At 43.1% G+C, this 22,808-nt stretch overlaps 1 protein-coding gene across 1 annotated transcript; it reads right to left on the bottom strand.

Annotated features, from left to right (window-relative positions):
• Positions 1-369: 369 nt before the first annotated feature.
• LOC139414060 (motor neuron and pancreas homeobox protein 1-like) lies at positions 370-6,648 on the bottom strand. The gene is made up of 3 exons (XM_071161942.1): positions 5,101-6,648; positions 3,043-3,200; positions 370-2,188 (listed from the first exon to the last, which is right to left on the bottom strand). The coding sequence occupies exons 1-3, from the start codon at positions 5,534-5,536 to the stop codon at positions 1,802-1,804; spliced, it is 981 nt and encodes a 326-aa protein (XP_071018043.1). The 5' UTR covers positions 5,537-6,648; the 3' UTR covers positions 370-1,801.
• Positions 6,649-22,808: the final 16,160 nt, after the last annotated feature.

The raw sequence follows: 22,808 nt of genomic DNA, 5'->3' as shown, positions 1-22,808 counted from the left end.
TTCCATTAAGTGAGATTGGAAGTAGAAATTTGGCCAATATGTCTGTTTTAGCTGGATTTATAGTTGGACCTCTCTACCCTATTGTTACCATCCCTGTGTGGTTGCAGAAGACTCACAAGGTCATTATGAAGGCTCCACACACTAATAACTTTCTTAAAGAAATGCTCAGCTTTGCCTGCTCAATGTGTTTGTGTAACTCCCTCTCATTGATCTCCACTAAACCCACTTTTAAAATACTTTAGATGACTTATACACGTTCTAAATGTTCTCCACAAATCAATCTCTCATTTTAATGAGTTAACTTTGCATAAATCCTACATTTCTCAAGTTATTTGAACAATTTTAATTTCTGTTTTTTTATTTCACGCAGTTGACATCAACACAGACCAGTTTCAGATAAACACATGAACTTTTTCCCTGTCATTTACCTGTCAATTCAAATAAATTAGATACATTTAAATGTGGTTAAATAACAACAATAAACAAACAAACAACAATAACAACAGAAATCTGAATTTACATGACAACAATGTTCAATTGCACACACAAGATAGAGTATATGAGACATCATAGAAAGTCTGTAAATCCAAGATGTCTGACATTCACAACATCACTCAACATTCTGCAACACTTTGCAACACTTTCCCCTTCGTTTTCAGCTAATGCAAACTGCTCAGGGTTTGTTCACTCCTGCCAGTGTAAGTTGCAGTTTGCAACAGTCCAACGGTTCTGAACGTAACTTGGTTGTATCACATCCTTTAGCACTGCAGGTGGGTGGAGCCACATCTGTCAGTTAGCCTGTCAGGGGTGGAGTTTAGCTGAGATGGATGATAAGGTAATAGAGGTCAGTGGTGTTTACTGCTTCACTGCTGCTACAGTACTTCTCAGTCCAATTGGATGAAAAACACAGGAGTCTTACAGCCAGCCGGTGAATGTCCTGTGTAAAAACATTTTTTTGGAGTTGCATGCCATGAAAAAATACAGCAGAGAGAGACAGGGTTCAGTGTCTTATTCAGCCTTACTTGATGTGATGATGAATATAAAATGCTTTATATTCCCTCATCCTTAGAGATGCGAGTCCAACCTAAAGAACACCTATACCTTAAACCAGGGGTACCAGCATTGGGGAACACCCCTTCCAGCATTGGGGAACATCCCACACCCCCCTGCGGGCGAGGCATGTCTATTTCTATGGGCACAAGCACTGTTCGTGACAGACTGTTCACACCCTTCTTGTTGGTGGAGAGAATTTTGCAGGTTTAAAGCTTATTTCCTGCAATTCTGTACATTTTGCCATGCCTAATGTGTATTCATGTGATATTTGAGTGACAAAAACATGACTCCAACATCTATGAGCTGAAAAACAAAATAAATAAAAACATTAGCAGACATGGGCTAGTGGATCTGGACATTTCTAACAAGTTATAAATATCTCTCTAAGGTATGTAATGACTGACAGGACAAGAGGAACTGATGATGCAATACCCAATATAGAAATGACACCATGTGCATTCTACTAGTACAACTTTCAAGAATAAGTTTAAAGCCGGATTGAGTTCCTTTAAAACATTTTTTTGGGGGTGGGGGGCGACCCACAGTTTGGAAACCCCTGCCTTAAACAACTCCATCAGGGTCACAGAAACATTACATTGCGTTGAGCATTATGTACACAAAAAACACTGTCATAGGCTTTTGAAATGGCACATCATTTTTTTCCCTTTTTACACTATAGACCCCCACTTTCCCAGAGCCAGTGTCAAGCAGCAGTGTCTCTGGCGTTTTCCTTTCTGGGTGTGTCTTTTCAAAACCCTGCGCCTATCTTCCTGTCCCCCCCTGTCACCCCCACTAAGTCGTCCTCAGAGAAGGGACTGTGGGGGTTGTAACCAAGCTCCGCTGTGAGCTTCAGAAAGTCTGCTGAACGCTGCAACCCCACCGCGCCACCCATGGTAACATCAAACTCGTGTGGCGTCTCCTCCTCTTCCTCCTCTTCCTCCTCTGCTTCTTCTAGGTCTAGCTCTCCCCCGTCATCCTGAGTGGAAGCTCGTTTATTCTCAGCTGGTTTGCCATTGGTCGGTTTTCCCCCGGTGCGTAGTCGCTCCGCCTCAGACTGGACAGATGCAGATGCCTGCTCCTTGGCCTTGCGGCTGCGCTTCCACTTCATCCGGCGGTTCTGGAACCAGATCTTCACCTGAGGAGAGACAGAACGCAGGCCTGTCAGCCACACACTAATACAGGAGGTCTCTCACCTGCAGTCTCTATCTCTCTATCCCCACACTCAGTTTAGTACATCTGGGATGCCATTTTCTGTCTACTAAACCGGGCTGAAATGTCAACAACAACTGTTACTCACTTGCAGAAAGATTTATCTGAAGAAGTCATTCCAAAACGTGCTGAATATGTTCGAACACAGAGGAGTTGATCTTTTAAATCAACATGTCAACTGCTTCGTTAGGGGTGGTATTTGGGACTAGATGAGGCAGGTGAAACAAGAGAGCTGTAATATATTAGCTAAATAAGGAACTGCCAGTCTGATATCACATTACTCTCCAGTGACTAAAAGAGCATTTTTTAAATTTTTAAAAAACTATGCAAGTCAGTTCAGAACAAATTCTTATTTTCAATGACGGCTTAGGAACAGTGGGTTAACTGCCTGTTCAGGGGCAGAACAACAGCTCGGGGATTTGAACTTGCAACCTTCTGGTTACTAGTCCAACGCTCTAACCACTAGGCTAGCCTGCCGCCCCATAGCAGACAGTCTATCTCAAGGACAAACACACCAGGGATCATTTGTACAGGTTCTTCCCAGAGGAACATAGGATAACAGGCCAGCGCTGGAATAGCCTGCCAGGTGGGAATCAACACACAAACACATATATACACGCTCACACAGACACATATATACACGCTCACACAGACACATATATACACGCTCACACAGACACATATATACACGCTCACACAGACACACATATACACGCTCACACAGACACATATATACACGCTCACACAGACACACACAGAATGACACCTTTTCTCCCTCACCTGTGTTTCAGTCAGCATGAGAGAGGTGGCCACCTCAAAGCGTTTGGGTCTGGACAGGTACTTGTTGAGTTTAAATTGGTTCTCCAGCTCAAGGAGCTGCTGACTGGTGAAAGCCGTCCGGGGCCTACGACACTTCCCCAGGAGTCCTGCCTGGGGTGCTGAGAGGGGGAGAGGGGGGAGAGGGGGGGGGGGGGGGGGGACCTTAGTACAGTACAATATTCTTCATTGTGGATCATTTTTAGTGAAAAATTGGGTAGAAAGTTACAATGACTCTGGCCTAATCAATAGCTTAATTCTCCCCAACTATGTTCTTCCCAAATGTAATGAGATGTGTAGGCTACTAAGCCTGTGTTCTGGTCAATTCAAGCTATTGGACAATGCATGTGAGTAGATTTAATCTCAGACTGTTTCAATGGTCTTATTTCTGCAATACCAAGGACATAGGAAGTCCAATATAATGTCGAGGGAGGAACACACACACACATGCCCGCACTCTCTCGCCATCATTAACTATAATAGCTTTACTCCAGTTTATTGTCGACGAGAGGACACGGCAGAAGCTGGGCGCTAGAACCATAAAAAGCGCGAGCACCATTAACTTAATGAAAATTCGATGAAGCTTTAGTGATTTTATTGGTGAACTAGCAGAATGTTTTAGGTGTTTGTTTATAGTTTGCTCCTCAGTACAAAGACAATGTTCATCGAGTTGACGTTTATGGCGAAATGAAAAGGCCAAAAATAAAAACATGATATTATAGTTAGCAGTAAATCGATCGAAGACTTTTCATGAGACTACACTTAAACAACATTTAGGCCTATACCTCTACATGATACTTAAATAGCCTATATTTTTCAAACGTTGTGTATTAATGACTGAACAAAGAACAAAACCGTTCTACCATTAAGATTGAATGTGCAATATTATATGTTCAGAAAGCAGTTAAAAATATGTGTTTAAATATTGCAATATAGGTGGATTAATATAAGCATGTAATTAATATATAGTATGATATAATACACATGAAAATATTACAATTCTATAATAATACCTTGTATGTAGCCCTATTGTTCTTGCTCTTATATTGAAATAAAAATGTTTTGAAACAGATCTTGCCTGATTGGTAAAAATGTTAGCAATAGTTAGAAATAATATGAATACAATTAGTAACACAATATTATTATAATAAATATATAATAACACGTATTATTAACCAATAACCTACGTATTAGATGTATTCATTATTTACTAATTGAAATGTATGATTATTGTTATTATTGTTGTTGTTGGTGTTATTCCTCAGATTATTATTATTTTCTACTTTTTTGTAAAATGTGTTATGGGAGATGTTATAATATATTGAGTTTTGTTATCAATACTGGTATCAAATACGTTTAAGTTTTGCAAACCTAGCTAAAGTTAATTGCAACATTTAGCCTAATCTTAGAACATATATTTGATTATGTTTACAACATTTGCCGTGTGTGTGTGTGTGTGTGTGTGTGTGTGTGTGTGTGTGTGTGTGTGTGTGTGTGTGTGTGTGTGTGTGTGTGTGTGTGTGTGTGTGTGTGTGTGTGTGTGTGTGTGTGTGTGTGTACCTGTATTTGCTTTCCCTCACCTTTGGATTACATGCAATGAGGAACAATAAGTGATTTTACGACACCTCTAGGCGGTTGGGTTCAATGCTTTGGAAGTGGTTGTTAAGTGATCAAACGATCCCTTCCCTACCAATAAACCTCCGGTATCTGGGCGTAAGTTCATTTCTGCTTGATACCCGCCACACCTATTTGAAAAACATGATTGATTACAGCAATTAGGCTTAGCTTTGTGTCTGCTTGGCTATATTAATTATATTGCCTATGTGTTCTGAGCAAGCACAAAAACACATCACCAACAGACAGTTCAACTCCATTTACATCCCCGATTTTAAAAGAAACCCCATGGGCCTAGCGCATAATGCCTCTCTTTTAAAAATATGTTTCGTTTGTTGATATATTTGTGACAAGAGTATATATAGCCTATTGAGTGTGCTGCCTAGCCCACATGTGTACTATACTTACAACTGTAGTCTGGAAGACGTGGTATCATCATTCCAGCACGGATCCAGTGTTCCAGGGGGAGAGACCCTGCCATGGCAGCCGCCTTCAGGTGGTCTGGGTACGACTGGGTAAGGTGTGTGAAGCCGGAGTAGGCGAAGGCAGGGTGATGTCCACCCAAAGCCGATATTGGGTACATAGGGGCAGGGTACATTTGGGATAGCGAGGCGAGTCCCGTGTGAGGGAGGTTCAGCAGTCCCGGCTTGGGGATTATCCCGGTTTGAAGATGGATGGGCGTCCTGCGCGGGGACGGGGTGTCCGCTCGCCGACAGGACACAGGGCTGCCCGCAGGGCTGTCACTGCTCAGACCTGGGGAGAGGTCTCGGTTCGCCCGGTGAGTCTCGTCCGCCAGCAGAGCATCGATTCGAAAATTATTCGATTTCTCCATACCGACTCTCATCAGGAAAACTGCCGCGAGCTGCTCAAAGGTCAGACCTGCCAATGTACACTTGTTCTGTGCGTCAGAGCACAGCTCCAACTCCAATCTTCTGTTTAAATGTTTCAGTTTTTTATAAAAGTCACTCTGAGGATGCCAGTGCAACCCTCTCGTAACCAAAATAAGTCAGAGCAATGATAAATACATGAGAGGATGTACTTTTAGTATGCGTTTCGATAGCAGGCTCCTTAGTTTTGCTCACCCCCTCGCTATCACCTACCTGTAACAGTTCTGGTAAAATATTATCTGAAGAACCCTGAAGAGCTTAAATTATTAGCAAATAAAATGATACAACAAAGTATTAAATTACAATGCTTTCCGAGTGTCCATTTGGTTTCTGTAGTCCTCTATTCGCGTATTCACATCACATGTGATGACTAACAGCCAGGTCTTGGTGTTTAATAGCAACTTAACCAACTAAAGCAAGTGTTTCACTCCTTCAGACGCCGTCTCCCCCACCCCTGTGGCTGTCTGAGCTGTGATTGGCTAATGCAGGTACTCGAGGGGTGAGTTTAGTCGACCGTTTTCTAATTAACTAATTACTCTCTCATTTCCACGCGACTCAAGAAACCTCTGAACGCGCCTCACACGTCTCCTGCGTGAGAAATGTCCAACCTCTTTCCCTCTGTCTGTCAGCAACACTTTCTGCTGTGTTTAATTGTGACGTGAGACTGTGAGAACTGGTAGCAATATTAGCCTTTTCTACTGTATGTGTTGCTGCGTTATGAACGCGCCTGAATCAGGTAACAAGATACAAGTGGTCTAGGCTATAATAGAACAAATACTGTAGTTATAGTTATTACATAGCTATTAGTACAAATTGATACAATATTTATAATAATGGTGATGATTATTTAAACATAACTTACCACATTGTGATTATAATAATAACAGTGATGATGAAAATAATGAAAGTATGTTACAGATTTGTAGTTTTTGCACATTTGGATCTCAAGCCATATTTTGGACATCTATTTACAGCCTAAATCAAATAAATAGTGCTATCATTATCTGTTCTGCGTGTCTATTCAGAGGAAATATTGGCAAGAGATTTATATTTCAATTAGCACAATATTAACGATTTGCTTATTTTAAAACCCATGGGTTTCTCCAGGTTGAAATGCTAATGTAATTCATCTTTATGAGCTAGAATTATACATCAGCGGAAGATAAAAAAAATAGTCCATTAATAAAGTTGATTTAGCATAGAATAGCTAGGTCACACTCCAGGTGTCTTATCTTCCATGTCCAAGACTCATTTCTATTCATCTACGTAATTAGGCCTATTTACATAGGCCCACAGCATATCGGTAATCATGTAAAAACATAATACATTAAGGAAATCAGAAAAACAACATGATTAAAATAATAATTTGTCAGTTATTAGTCTGTCATATTCCTAGTTAAGCTTTACAACTCGTTTTAAATCAGCACCGTTAGTTTTAGACGAGAGGAAGGAAAGTTTTAGACAAGGAAGATATCATTCAGTCACAGGTGCAAGCCACATCCTTATATTGGTATGTGTCATAAGGTTTTAAGATATATGCAGCAATGAGAAGCAGAATTGCTTTACTCTCTACATGTTTGTATGTGGTGCAACAACACTGCGTCCTGCCTCCCGGCTCCGGTCAGTGAACTATGGGGAATCTCCCTGTTGTCTCCCACCTTTAACAACCGCAATCTGCATGATCTGACTGACCCCTGAGGAGGAATGCGCGCAGGTGTGTGAACGAAAGCAGACATTGTCCTACTGTAGGTGGTCCTCACCTCAGGTCATGTGAACATTGTTGGGCCGTAAGCGCTTCAAAAAAATAACAAATATCCCGTTTCTAACAGGTCAAGCAGGTGACGCAGAATACGTAGTCGTCATGGCATTAACTCCTGTGATACTATTGTAATTACTACCCCCAGACCAAATCTACCACGAGTCCAATAATCACTAGCAACTGTTATAAGGTCCTAAGTGATAGTTATTTTGACATTTTTATGAAGTAAACATATAAAGCCCACTTGCTCATAGTTGTATCACAATGGCCAATAGGTTACTGAACATGATACATTATTTGATCAACTCACATGTATTTACCCATGATGCTCCACTCAGCAACAATCTTTGAAAAACATAGTTTAAAGTTTAGGCCTAAAAATGCCATGGTAACCTATACACAACACATGTTCGATTTGCATTTGAATAAACATGAATTAATAATATAATGAAAGTCATTTCATATTCGTTATTTAACAATAACGTCATATTTTCAAACTCTTTTCGAAAGCAGTAATATTTGCAAAATTTTTTTTTTCTATTATCCTGTGCATTTATTCTTGCAATATATGTTTTTAACAAACTGGTAGATTTTAATAAAACCAGACTTTAGTTATGTTGTGAAAACAGGCATACATTATTTTGATTAGATAATTTACTTTACAATTATCGGAACAATTTTTTCCAGGAATATTTCAAGGATACAAAACATCATCCACAAATCACTTTTTGTGATTTATTTAGCCTAATTGTGAAAAGGTTGACAATAGAAAATAAATCCTAGAGGGATTTTTGTATTTTTATAATAACTGTCAAAGACTTATAATGAATATTCCAATATTATAAAATATTAGTATAAGTACTCAGATGTAGGCAATAGCACTTATGACTTGAAGCACAGTTGAATAATCAAATAGTGAATGAGCCCCACGAATTGGAAGAGTAGTGGACGAGGCCCATAAAATCCAAGGGACACGCGGCCTAATCCGAAAGGCTCTAAATTATATCTCAAGAAATTGAAATCAGGCCTAGGAAGATGCATAAAACGCTTAAATGGTCACCTATCCCCGCTGTAGACCGTCGCTCACAGCGAGGTGGTGCATGTGGTTATTGTTGTTGCGTCTGACCCCTAGAAGATTGAAGCAGTGACACGCCGGGGGCTGCCGCCCTCCTCCCTCACCAACCCCTCCACCCCCTCTCTGCTCCCTATCACCCAGAATACCGCCTGTCGCCAGGTCTGATATAGAGCTAATTTGCTCCAGGGAAATCAGCCGCCGCCACGCGAGTGCTTTCTGCCTATTCCTCCCAACCTCTTCCCCTCGCGCCTCGTTTCTTTGCTTTTATGATTTCAAAGTAATTTAAATAGCCCGGCCGCGGGTAAATCCGTCATCCGCACCCCGTGTCTGAGGTGCACAAATTAAATTAAATCAATGATCGAAATGGCACCGCTGCCCCGATGTCAGGTCCCTAGGTTTGAACACTTAGCAACGTGCGGCTTCTACGGTGGCACGCACCCTACCGCGCACCCACCACCCATCCACCTTCAAACAACACAGGAGAACAAACATTCACATCATCACCGCTCGTCCCTCAGTAGCAAACCCCTTCCTGCTGCTGTTGCATCCGATGGAATTCCGTCTCGGCCGCTGCCGTAGACTCACTGGGCCGAATCCTATCCAGACATCGGTGTGCGTAAAATTACATTTACACGAAATCAATAGTTATGCACACAATCTCAAATTAAGATTTGCTCTGTGTTTGTTTTGTCAATATTGTCAGCAGGTATAAAGACCCTAGAAACTGTATAGGACTATTTCAGTACATTTAGCCTGCCCTCTTGGTTAGATGTATCTCCTAACAGCACAGGGGTGTCTGAATAGTTTTTAATAAGAAGCCCAGAGTGTCCTGCTGGCCATGTAGGGCTAGATGGACTCACAAACACACCCTGGCATGCCTGCCACAAAGACAGGAGTACTTGCAGAGCTGCCCTTGTCTTGAACACACCACACACACGTAACGCACACACACACACCACACACACGCCACATGCGCGCACACACGCACACGCGCGCGCACACACACACACACACACACACACACCCTGCAAGTCCCCACGGGCAGGTGCTTGAGTCGTTCTGAGAGAGCGGCCCGCATTGCACTACAAAGTCAAAGTTGATCAGTTAATTAATTAGATCTCTGGCCTTAAACGTTAGTGCCGGCGGAGTTTAGGAAACATTAAAGAGCTTATCGTCATTACAGGCATATTTTTCAATCATTACCACGGCTCTGGGCTGTGATCTACATGACAGGAGCCATAAAGGTTGGGGTTGGTTCTCATGCCATGTGTTCCCTGTGTGATCTAGACCTGGGTTCAATTAGTATTCAAAATCATTTACAATACATTATCTCCGCTTCATTAAGCTTACCTGGTGCAATGGAACCAATTGAATAGTCCCAAAAGTGCACATCTGCATCACCTGGCACTCCAGGTGCAGTAAAACAAAAAAAGTATTTGAAAAGTGGCTCAGATGAAGGAACATTCCTCCATTCCACTTGGCAGTGTTCAAAACTACACAGTTTCTGTCAGGGGGTATGCGATACCATATCCTCAATTCACGGGGTTGCATTCCCTTTAGACCCGGAGGTCTGTCTATTGGGTAACTTTACTAACACCAATCTTAGGCAAAGCCATACTATAAAGCTAACAGAAATATTGCTAGCGATTGCCAAGAAACGTATTGCCTTGAAATGGAAATTGGATTCCTCCCTGCCAGTTGCAATGTGGCTATCGGAAGTTAATAGTTGTATCCCTTTGGAGAAAATCACTTACTGCTGGAGGAATAAGTTAAAGACATTTTACAGAATTTGGCAAACTTGTATTGACTGCATGGAGAATCTCCCCCCACATCTCATTGATTGAATCTCTATATAATCCTCACATAATGTTTCACACGTAATGTATAATATGTAGCCTACGGCAGGTGATCCAATGTCTCGTTATTATTTGTTTCTTATTGTATGTTTGTATATATAATTATAATTATTATTGTTTTTTTGTTACGCTCGTCTGTTACTGTCACTTTGTCCTATCGTTGTCTAATATCTTTTCACGTTTGTTTTGAATGTTCTTAATTGGAAAATGCAAAAATTAAATATTTAAATATATATATATATATATATATATATTTGAAAAGATTTTGAGTAGTGTTTGAACTCAGGTCTGCAGTGATCTGCTGTCCCTGTCAGTCAGCTGTTTATTGACTCACTCTGGGTTACTGGTCCTCAGGGTTTGTTCAACCTGCTGATAAGGACCTGCATGTCTGATCTCGCAGAGGTGCATTCAAGAGCAAAATCAGTCAAAAAAAGTCAAGCACGCACACACACACACACACACACACACACACACACACATACACACACACACACACACACACACACACACACACACACACACACACACACACACACACACACACACACACACACACACACACACACACACACACCTGTTGACTGATAATGTTCCTGGAATGCACATACATGAATAGAGAGCCACCCTCACTTTAGGCAGTCTCTTATTTCTATAAAACAGTTATTTCTATAAAACAGTTATTTCTACAAAACAGTTGCTTATTTCTATGAAAAAGTTGCTTATTTCTACAAAACAGTCACTTATTTCTACGAAACAGTTGCTTATTTCTACAAAACAACATGTGCATCTCCTTCTCCAGAAAATGTATCCTCCTGAACTTGAGACTCTGATAACATTCTGGATACAGGACATGTTGCTTCACACACAGTCTTTGGTTACTCTGAGAGGAATCACTGCCAAGAGCAGGTCAGACACAATGCTAAACGCTACACATCATTTGATCACCCTGTTGATGAAGGACATTTCCAGGAAATGCAAACTTGAAGTGTATTCAAGGTTTAAAAAGGATTCTAAAGTTTATCATTTCCACTTTAAAATGTCAGACTTGATATGCCCTAACTAAAAAATTTATCAACCCCTACAAAAAATGTCTATTAATTATAATCCAAAGAATAATTAAATTTTCCTGCTGTGAGAAAATGCTCAAATGAAGATCCTACATCTGTACTGACAAACTATGTGTAAAACTATAGTACTACTGTAGGATAGCTATAATACAACTGTCACCCTGGTACCTTTGGTGCCAACATAGAGTAGATGTACATCTATGGTTGTCTGGCCAACATGACGACTGTCTCTAAGTCTGATCCTTCATTTCAGGTTTCCTTTCCTTGAATCCTCTGATGTTTTCAATTGGAAGTAAGTGAAGGGTGTGAGGATAGGACACAAGGATTCAAGGAAATTCAATTGACATTCCACCAAGGATCCACAGACAAGTACACCACCTGGACGGTGTGTGAGCTCCCAGTTCTTCCTGTACTCACGTCTCAGCCGGGCAAACCTGGTTCTGATAAATGGTTTGGGTTCAACAATGGTCTTTTTATGAAGTGAAAATCAGCTCTCCATCTCTTTCCTAATTAGACTAATTCCCACACTGTTAGAGCTGCTCGATAAATCACCCTGCTCTCCGCCAGACCTTGAGACCCTAATTAATGTCGTCTCATTAAGGAGATAACGGTAATTTATTAGAGGTTTTTTCTATTCCAGCTCTCTCTCTCTCTCCCTTTTTTCTTCTGTAATTTATTAACTAATATTGAGCTTTGCTTTATGTTGTGCACACTGGACATGGGAATGTCTCTGTCTACCTGTCTCTGTCTCTGTCTCCCTCTCTCTCCCTCTCTTCTCTTTCTTAGTTAAAGGTGTTGGTGGGTCTTCAGCAGGTGTGTATCAGCATTTTTTAAATCTGTGACCTCACAAACACTAAACGAGGACAGGCGATATGGCCTGATTCCCTGATGTGTCATCACAAAGCATGAGCTAATTAGGAGATTGTTTGCTTGTTACTAAATTGGACAAAAACAGGTTGCCTTAACTGGATTTGAATGAAATGACCAAATAGATAGATGAATCTCAACGAGAAAAAACCCATTAGTAGGCCGACTGGAAAACTTGTCGCATCAGCAATTTTTTTGTACAAGCTCATCAAATGAAGGTTATTATCACCGCGGTAGCTACATCACATAGTTTCAAATCAGCAGTGAAACCAAGGTTGAATATCCAATCAGCTCTCACAGTCTCACGTCAGAATTAGACGCTCATCCGTGTTTCTCAAAGTCACATTTCGATGTGGTCCAGGTGTTTAAGGTGAGACATTAACTCTGAATTTTTAAGGTTGGGGTTAAGTTTAGGCATTAACTGAGAATTCTTAAGATTAGGCATTAACTCAGAATGGTTAAGGTAAGGGTTAAGGTTTGGTGTAGGCTTATAACAAAAATATATGTTTTTTTTTTCAAACTTGCAAACTTTGGAATCAGAGACAGATGCTTACGCCCACCCTCGCCCACAACGCCCTCGCAAAACCGAAACCTACAGCGCTTACTGTTGCCCAATAGCGGCCAGGTTTCACGTCATCTCCCGACATCCTCAGACATAGACAGACTTTGAATACTGACTTGTATAACAGTGATCTGCTTGGAATATCTCATAATGGGTACTATACATAGCCTGAAGAATAATCTCATAGTAATATGGTGAATGCAGGACTGAGTACCCAATCATATAAGACTTGAGGGAGGGAACTGGTTGATAACATTTTCCCACAATCGTTACATAGCTGTTTCTCTATCATATCGATTCAGAGAAAGCAGATGTTTGCCTCAGACAAACAAACAGTTATAAAGTTCAGATTCCTTCTCAAAAAGGGTCTAATCTACGCCTTGATTGGGACACACTGCTCTATCCTCTTCCTCTCTCTCTCCCACACTACCTCCCTCTCTCCCACACTACCTCCCTCTCTCCCACACTACCTCGCTCTCTCCCACACTACCTCCATCTCTCCCACACTGCCTCCCTCTCTCCCACACTACCTCCCTATCTCCCACACTACCTCCCTCTCTCCCACACTACCTCCATCTCTCCCACACTACCTCCATCTCTCCCACACTACCTCCCTCTCTCCCACACTACCTCCCTCTCTCCCACACTACCTCCCTCTCTCCCACACTACCTCCCTCTCTCCCACACTGCCTCCCTCTCTCCCACACTACCTCCCTCTCTCCCACACTACCTCCATCTCTCCCACACTACCTCCCTCTCTCCCACACTACCTCCCTCTCTCTCACACTACCTCCATCTCTCCCACACTACCTCCCTCTCTCTCACACTACCTCCATCTCTCCCACACTACCTCCCTCTCTCTCACACTTCCTCCCTCTCTCCCACACTACCTCCCTCTCTCTCACACTACCTCCCTCTCTCCCACACTACCTCCCTCTCTCCCACATGACCACCCTATCTCCCACACTACCTCCCTCTCTCCCACACTACCTCCCTCTCTCCCACACTGCCTCCTTCTCTCCCACACTATCTCCCTCTCTCCCACACTACCTCCCTCTCTCCCACACTACCTCCCTCTCTCCCACATCCTCCCTCTCTCCCACACTACCTCCCTCTCTCCCACACTGCCTCCATCTCTCCCACACTACCTCCCTCTCTCCCACACTACCTCCCTCTCTCCCACACTACCTCCCTCTCTCCCACACTGCCTCCCTCTCTCCCACACTACCCCCTCTCTCCCACACTACCTCCCTATCTCCCACTTGACCACCCTATGTCCCACACTACCTCCCTCTCTCCCACACTACCTCCCTCTCTCTCACATGACCACCCTCTCTCCCACACTACCTCCCTCTCTCCCACACTACCTCCCTCTCTCCCACACTACCTCCCTCTCTCTCACATGACCACCCTCTCTCCCACACTACCTCCCTCTCTCCCACATGACCTCCCTCTCTCCCACACTACCTCCCTCTCTCCCACACTACCTCCCTCTCTCCCACACTACCTCCCTCTCTCCCACACTACCTCCCTCTCTCCCACATGACCTCCCTCTCTCCCACACTGACACCCTCTCTCCCACACTGACACCCTCTCTCCCACACTACCTCCCTCTCTCCTATACTACCTCCCTCTCTCCCATATCTGCTTCCCTCCTTCCCTTCCTTCCTTTTCTCCTGCCGTCCTCGCTCCTGTCTCTCCTGGGTTTTTTTCCCAGGTAACAAAAGCTCCTTTCAGCCTATCAGGGCAGCTGGTGATCTTTATGGGCATTTAATGGGTTCTTCCAGCTAACAGTCTGTATTTTACTGCTCCCTATACAAGGGCCCCATTGTGTGCAGCGGCACTGATAGCAGATAAACACTTGTTATCAGGCACAATAAGACATCATTACTTTCACCCTGGTATCTCCCCATCCCTCTCCTCGCTGCATTATCTCACCACTTAGGAGGGATAGAGAGAACCATCAAGCTCTTTGAAGATCTCCGTCGCGGCAACGCCATCTCCTTCACTTGTTCTCTGTTTCATTCGCTCTCTCTCACACTCGAGAGGCGCATATACTCTCTCACCGTTTTATTTATTTAACCTTAATTTAACCTTTATTTAACTAGGCAAATCAGTTAAGAACAAATTCTTATTTACAATGATGCCCTCCCAAAAGGCTAAAGGACACCTGAGACTGGGGCTGGGATTAAAAAATAAATAAATATAGGACAAAACACACATCATGACAAGAGAGACACAACACTACATAAAGAGAGACTTAAGACAACAACATAGCATGGCAGCAAGACATGACAACACAGCATGGTAGCAACACAACATGGCAGCAGCACAACATGGTAGCAGCACAAAACATGGTACAAACTTTATAGGGCACAGGCAACAGCACAAATGGCAAGAAGGTAAAGACACCAATGCATTGTGCAAAGCAGCCACAACTGTCAATAAGAGTGTCCATGATTGAGTCTTTGAATGAAGAGATTGAGATTGAGAAAGGGTGCCATCGGGTGGGCCTGGCTCTCAAGAGAAGTCAGGCTATGTGCCCACTTCCCACAAAATGAGGTGGAAACCAAACTGCACTTCCTAACCTCCTGCCAACTGTATGACCATCAGAGACACACATTTCCCTCAGATTACACAGACCCACAAAGAATTTGAAAACAAATCCAATCTTGATAAACTCCCATATCTATTAGGTGAAATAGCAGTATTCCATCACAGCAGCAAGATGTGTGACCTGTTACCACGAGAAAAGGGCAACTAGTGAAGAACAAACACCATGTAAACACAACCTGTTGATTTATTTTCCCTTTCAACTATTTGCACAGTGTTACAACACTGAATATTCACTCTCAGAAGAAAGGGTCCCAAAAGGGTTCCAACCCCCAAAAGGAAAACCCTTAAAAACCTCTGTGAAAAGGGTTCTACCTGGAACCCAAAAGGGTCCTTCAAAGGGTTCTCCTATGGGGACAGCCGAAGAACCCTTTTAAGTTCTAGAGAGCTCCTTTTTTTGTAGCCAATATTATAGCATTTGAAATGTCTTTATTCTTTTAAAGCTCTTGGGAGTGTAATGTTCACTGTTAAATTCTCATTGTTTATTTCCCTTGTTCATTTTCCTTTTGTTACTTGTCTATTTCACTTGCTTTGGCAATGTTAACATATGTTTCCCAGGCCAATAATGCCCTTCAATTGAGAGAGACAGAGAGACCTAAGTCTCAACCTCTGTCAATGATTGAAAATGATTACTGCTAATTAGTTTGACAGAGTATCAGTCTACTGTTGAGTCAGTGACATCAAATAAAACATAGAATCTATGTCATGATGAAATCTTATTTCTGGGAAGCCTTGGCAGCTGGTGTGCTGGATGGCTACACTGAACACACACACACTGAACACACACACACACACACACACACACACACACACACACACACACACACACACACACACACACACACACACACACACACACACACACACACACACACACACACACACACACACACACACACAGGGGACAATGTGCCACCCAGACTCTCTATTCTGTCTATTGTTCTGTTCACACGTTCCTTCTAAAGACAAGAGCGAATTGAAAACTTCCTCCACAACAAAGGCAATAGAGCTGACCCCCAGATGACTTGATGACAGGAGAGATAAAAATATGTCTCAACAATGGAGGGTGTGTGTGTGTGTGTGTATGTGTGTGTGTGTGTGTGTGTGTGTGTGTGTGTGTGTGTGTGTGTGTGTGTGTGTGTGTGTGTGTGTGTGTGTGCCTTTACAGTGAACAATGAGTTTGTACCCTTACAGTTTTAGACAGTAGCCAATAGGCTGTATCCTTACAGTTTTAGACAGTAGCCAATAATCTATTCTGGGGATTGGAGCATAATGTAGGCCTACCAACAAAACCAATGGAGCAAATCCCATAACATTTTCACATGGAAATAACTTTAGATTTCTATGACATTGTCATGCCCTGACCTTAGTTATCTTTGTTTTCTTTATTATTTTGGTTAGGTCAGGGTGTGACAACGGTGGTTTGTTTAGTTTTGTATTTTCTAGGGTTTTTTGTATGTCTAGGAGTTTATGTCTATGGTTGCCTAGATTGGTTCTCAATCAGAGGCAGCTGTTTATCGTTGTCTCTGATTGGGGACCATATTTAGGTAGCCATATTCCTTGGGTATTTTGTGGGATGATATTCTATGTTAAATTGCCTGTTCTGCACTAGCCATATAGTGCCACGGTTCGTTTTGGTCAGTGTTTGTTCTTTCATTAAATAAGTTATGTACGCTTTCCACGCTGCGCCTTGGTCTCCTCATTATGACGGCCGTGATAGATATAGCATATAGTAGTCTATATGTGGTGTTCAATGCAGGCCTAAATTGCTTGAGACTTTTAAAAATATTTTGAAGGGCTTGACATGAATTAATAATTTTTTACGTGGTCTGTAACACCATGGGCCAAATAGGTGACTTTACATTGCATTGTGTTGTATGATGCAAGAGATCACTTTACAAAATAAAATGAATTGTTATTACCATACAGAGAATTAGACCATGTAGACTAACCCTCTGCCTATTGTCTCAAAATACCACACTGTCCCTTTAACTAAGACATTAACGTTTTACCTGACTGGCTTTTCAAAGACAGCTTAAAATGAAACCTACAGGTTTTGTGCTCTTGTAGGGAGCAGGAACTTCACATTTCTGACCTATACTTATCTATAACTGGGCTAATAACTTGTTAAATAGCAAAGAATATCAACAAATGTGCACACGCGCTGCTCTGTGCACTGATCTGAACCGATATGAAAAGCGCATTCTCTCTCCCTTGATTAAAAGTCCACTCGTTAGTTACCCCTGCCAATAGAATTCTACTCGGTTGCGCTCTGACTCTGCCTACAACAAAATCATGTTTTGGTTTGTTGCATTGAAAAGGGACTGATATCATGTTGATTCAATCACAGAACATTGATCTATAAAGTGCAGGCTAATGGGGCGAACTCAGTGAAGTTCAATATCTTGCGTCTCTGCACAGCTTGGCATTTATTTTGCGTGACAGTCCTGGAGGAGGTGCGCAATTTAGAGGGAACATTGGTTACTGGTGTAGATGAAAGAGTCCTTCAAAGTGATACATATTGTTCATTGGCGAAAGCAAACCAATCATTGGCTAGTGTTAACTTTGTCATTTCCAGAAAATGTCACCTGATATTCAATCCATCTCAAAATGGGTAGAGAATCGCAGGGGTAAAATGTGAAAATCAATCGCTTAATCAATTGGTTTATCAATAGTTGACCAGTGAAGTTTTGTCGATTCTATGAAATTGTCGAATGGGTAAATGAAGGCTTTGGTGCTTTTTGTGATGGCTTGGAATTGATCGATGAGGGTAACATTACCTTAGCTGTGACAAGATTGGGTCACAGCGACTTTGCTATTCTGTTATCAGGAGACCTTGCCCCTGATCAGGACGGCCCAGCGTTCCAGAAAATTCTAAGTCAGAGACATGTATTATATAGAACTGATATGATGTGATGTAGAGTCTATCATCTACATGCTCTTGAACCCATTTGGTCTCTACTGCTTAAAGTGTATTCTGAGGAAAATGGCTGACGATACCAGTGTGAGTAATGTTTATGTAGTGTCTGTTACTGGAGGTCAATGATAGATGATGTCACAGTGTGTCTCAGCTCCTGATCCAATCATCTCCATGCCTAATTAACCCTTCAGACAGGCTGTCCATCTGACTATGTGTGTGTGTCCTCCTCGTGAATCTTTACATATCTGTCATTCCTCTGCCCTCCCTCCCTCCCTTCCTCTCTCCCTCCCTACCCTTCCTCCTTCCCTGTAGAAGATGACCTGTTTAAAAGGTGAAAGGTCAATGAGCTCATCTTTCTCAGACCTGGAGTCCAATTGGTTTAACTGAGCGGCCCGCCCCCCCTGATACAGCAGGTAGGTTTAATCAACAGGGTCATCTAACTAAAGGAGACTGGGAAAGCAATGATATGTTAATGGCTGTAAGTAACAAATGGGGCAAAGACATCAGACCAACATCCACATTTGGTTGATATTTGATTGAATTGTCAACCAACGTGAATTCAACCTGCAAATATGACACAATGGTAGTGATGGAGATGTTATTATGGTAAGACTAGTACAGGGCACTGCTATAACGCTGCTATAACGCTTCTATAACGCTGCTATAACGCTGCTATAACGCTGCTATAACGCTTCTATAACGCTGCTAAAACACTGCTATAACGCTGCTATAACGCTGCTATAACACTTCTATAACGCTGCTATAACACTGCTATAACGCTGCTATAACACTGCTATAACGCTGCTATAACGCTTCTATAACGCTGCTATAACACTGCTATAACGCTGCTATAACACTGCTATAACGCTGCTATAACGCTTCTATAACGCTGCTATAACACTGCTATAACGCTGCTATAACGCTTCTATAACGCTGCTATAACACTGCTATAACGCTGCTATAACGCTTCTATAACGCTGCTATAACACTGCTATAACACTGCTATAACGCTGCTATAACGCTTCTACAACGCTGCTATAACGCTGCTATAACGCTGCTATAACGCTTCTATAACGCTGCTATAACTCTGCTATAACACTGCTATAACGCTGCTATAACGCTGCTATAACGCTGCTATAACGCTGCTATAACGCTGCTATAACGCTGCTATAACGCTTCTATAACGCTGCTATAACGCTGCTATAACGCTTCTATAACGCTGCTATAACACTGCTATAACGCTTCTATAACGCTGCTATAACACTGCTATAACACTGCTATAACGCTGCTATAACGCTTCTATAACGCTGCTATAACGCTGCTATAACGCTGCTATAACGCTTCTATAACGCTGCTATAACACTGCTATAACGCTGCTATAACGCTTCTATAACGCTGCTATAAGGCTGCTATAACGCTTCTATAACGCTGCTATAACGCTGCTATAACGCTTCTATAACGCTGCTATAACGCTTCTATAACGCTGCTATAACGCTGCTATAACGCTGCTATAACATTGCTATAACACTGCTATAATGCTGCTATAACGCTTCTATAATGCTGCTATAACACTGCTATAACGCTTCTATAATGTTGCTATAACACTGCTATAACGCTTCTATAACGCTGCTATAACGCTGCTATAACGCTTCTATTACGCTGCTATAACGCTGCTATAACATTGCTATAACACTGCTATAACGCTGCTATAACACTTCTATAACGCTTCTATAACACTGCTATAACGCTTCTATAACGCTGCTATAACGCTGCTATAACGCTTCTATAACGCTGCTATAACGCTGCTATAACACTTCTATAACGCTTCTATAACACTGATATAACGCTTCTATAACGCTGCTATAACGCTGCTATAACGCTGCTATAACACTTCTATAATGCTGCTATAACGCTTCTATAACGCTGCTATAACGCTGCTATAACACTGCTATAACGCTGCTATAACGCTGCTATAACGCTGCTATAACACTGCTATAACGCTGCTATAACGCTGCTATAACGCTGCTATAACGCTGCTATAACAGTCACTAACTGTGGCTGCTGAATCTCTATTTAATGCCTATTTGTCCTGTGTCACCTCTAGCTTCACTACACCTCTCCTCTCTGTCCAGGCCGAGCCGGCGTTGTGTTACTATGTGTTTCTGTCCAGGCCGAGCCGGTGTTGTGTTACTATGTGTTTCTGTCCAGGCCGAGCCGGCGTTGTGTTACTATGTGTTTCTGTTCAGGAGGTGGTCCAGCAGTGCCAGGGCAGGACGGGACCGGAGCGAGGAGTGGCGCTAACTGAGGAATTAGAAATCCTAGAATTGCCCGTTCTGTCAGGCCTGGTGACAAGCTGAAAGGCTGCAGCTGTCAATAGAAGATGTATCTCCCGCCCTGTCCCGCTCCTCGCCCAACATGAAACTTCAATAGCTAATTAAAACTCTGTACTCCCCCCTTTTGCCTCCCTCCTCCCCCTGCCACCTCTCTGTCCTGTTCACTCTCCTTATGTCGCTCTCTGACCCTTCCCTCCTTCTTCTTTCTCTCATCCCTCACCTCAAACCCCAACCTTGTGCTCTCATCCCTCACCTCAAACCCCAACCTTGTGTTCTCATCCCACACCTCAAACCCCAACCTTGTGTTCTCATCCCACACCTCAAACCCCAACCTTGTGCTCTCATCCCTCACCTCAAACCCAACATTGTGTTCTCATCCCACACCTCAAACCCAAACCTTGTGCTCTCATCCCTCACCTCAAACCCCAACCTTGTGTTCTCATCCCACACCTCAAACCCCAACCTTGTGCTCTCATCCCTCACCTCAAACCCAACATTGTGTTCTCATCCCACACCTCAAACCCCAACCTTGTGCTCTCATCCCTCACCTCAAACCCCAACCTTGTGTTCTCATCCCACACCTCAAACCCCAACCTTGTGTTCTCATCCCACACCTCAAACCCCAACCCTGTGCTCTCATCCCTCACCTCAAACCCCAACCTTGTGTTCTCATCCCACACCTCAAACCCCAACCCTGTGCTCTCATCCCTCACCTCAAACCCCAACCTTGTGTTCTCATCCCACACCTCAAACCCCAACCTTGTGTTCTCATCCCACACCTCAAACCCCAACCCTGTGCTCTCATCCCTCACCTCAAACCCCAACCTTGTGTTCTCATCCCACACCTCAAACCCCAACCCTGTGCTCTCATCCCTCACCTCAAACCCCAACCTTGTGTTCTCATCCCACACCTCAAACCCCAACCTTGTGCTCTCATCCCTCACCTCAAACCCAACATTGTGTTCTCATCCCACACCTCAAACCCAAACCTTGTGCTCTCATCCCTCACCTCAAACCCCAACCTTGTGTTCTCATCCCACACCTCAAACCCCAACCTTGTGCTCTCATCCCTCACCTCAAACCCAACATTGTGTTCTCATCCCACACCTCAAACCCCAACCTTGTGCTCTCATCCCTCACCTCAAACCCCAACCTTGTGCTCTCATCCCTCACCTCAAACCCCAACCTTGTGCTCTCATCCCTCACCTCAAACCCCAACCTTGTGCTCTCATCCCTCACCTCAAACCCAACATTGTGTTCTCATCCCACACCTCAAACCCCAACCTTGTGTTCTCATCCCACACCTCAAACCCCAACCTTGTGTTCTCATCCCACACCTCAAACCCCAACCTTGTGCTCTCATCCCACACCTCAAACCCCAACCTTGTGCTCTCATCCCACACCTCAAACCCCAACCTTGTGTTAGATTTTTCTCCCACTCGTTCTTCATCCCTCTCTCTCACTTTTCCTCCATCTATCCTCCATCTCTCCCCATCATAACCCTAAATTATCTTTCAACCCCCTTTATCTCCCCTCTTCTCCTCCCCTCCCCTCTCCCTCTCCCGTCGCTCTTTCCTTTCTCTCCCCTTTCCCCCCTCCACCCCTCCCCTCCCCTCTCCCTCTCCCTTTCCCCCCAATCCTCCCCTCCCCTCCTCCCTCTGTCCCCTTCCTGGTGGCTGCGGTGACAATGCAGCATTATGGAATAAATAGTTCCATTATGCTACATTGTGCTCTGTCGTCAGGCCAACCACACTGTTATTAATGGCCCAGGCCTCCTTTGATTAAGACAAATGATTTATGAAGAAACACACGCTAGTGGCACGTCTCTGTAACACACACACGTATGCACACACACACATTCACTCACACACAAATCCTCGCAACCAGAGCAAGGGATCGTTCTGTTTTCATTTCATGATTTACGCTAAAAATGTATTCCAATATATTATAATGTAAGCAAGACAAAGGTTCCTAAAAGTATTAACATCTGAATACTGTACTGTCAACGGAAAAGAACATGAAGTCTGATTGGTAGGAGAGAGATGAGGTGAGAGAGTTATCCTAGACAGATGCAGACACTCAAACCTAATGGAGACGGTAGTTCCACTTTTACGCCCAGTCACCAGAGGTCACGGCGCTGGGCCGGGGTCATTAAGGCTGCTACCCAATCAGGGACT

The sequence above is a fragment of the Oncorhynchus clarkii genome, chromosome 7, assembly GCF_045791955.1.
Source record: "Oncorhynchus clarkii lewisi isolate Uvic-CL-2024 chromosome 7, UVic_Ocla_1.0, whole genome shotgun sequence".
Taxonomy (NCBI): domain Eukaryota; kingdom Metazoa; phylum Chordata; class Actinopteri; order Salmoniformes; family Salmonidae; genus Oncorhynchus; species Oncorhynchus clarkii.
The sequence above is the reverse complement of the archived record's forward strand: the minus strand, read 5'-3'. Positions and strand labels throughout refer to the sequence as shown.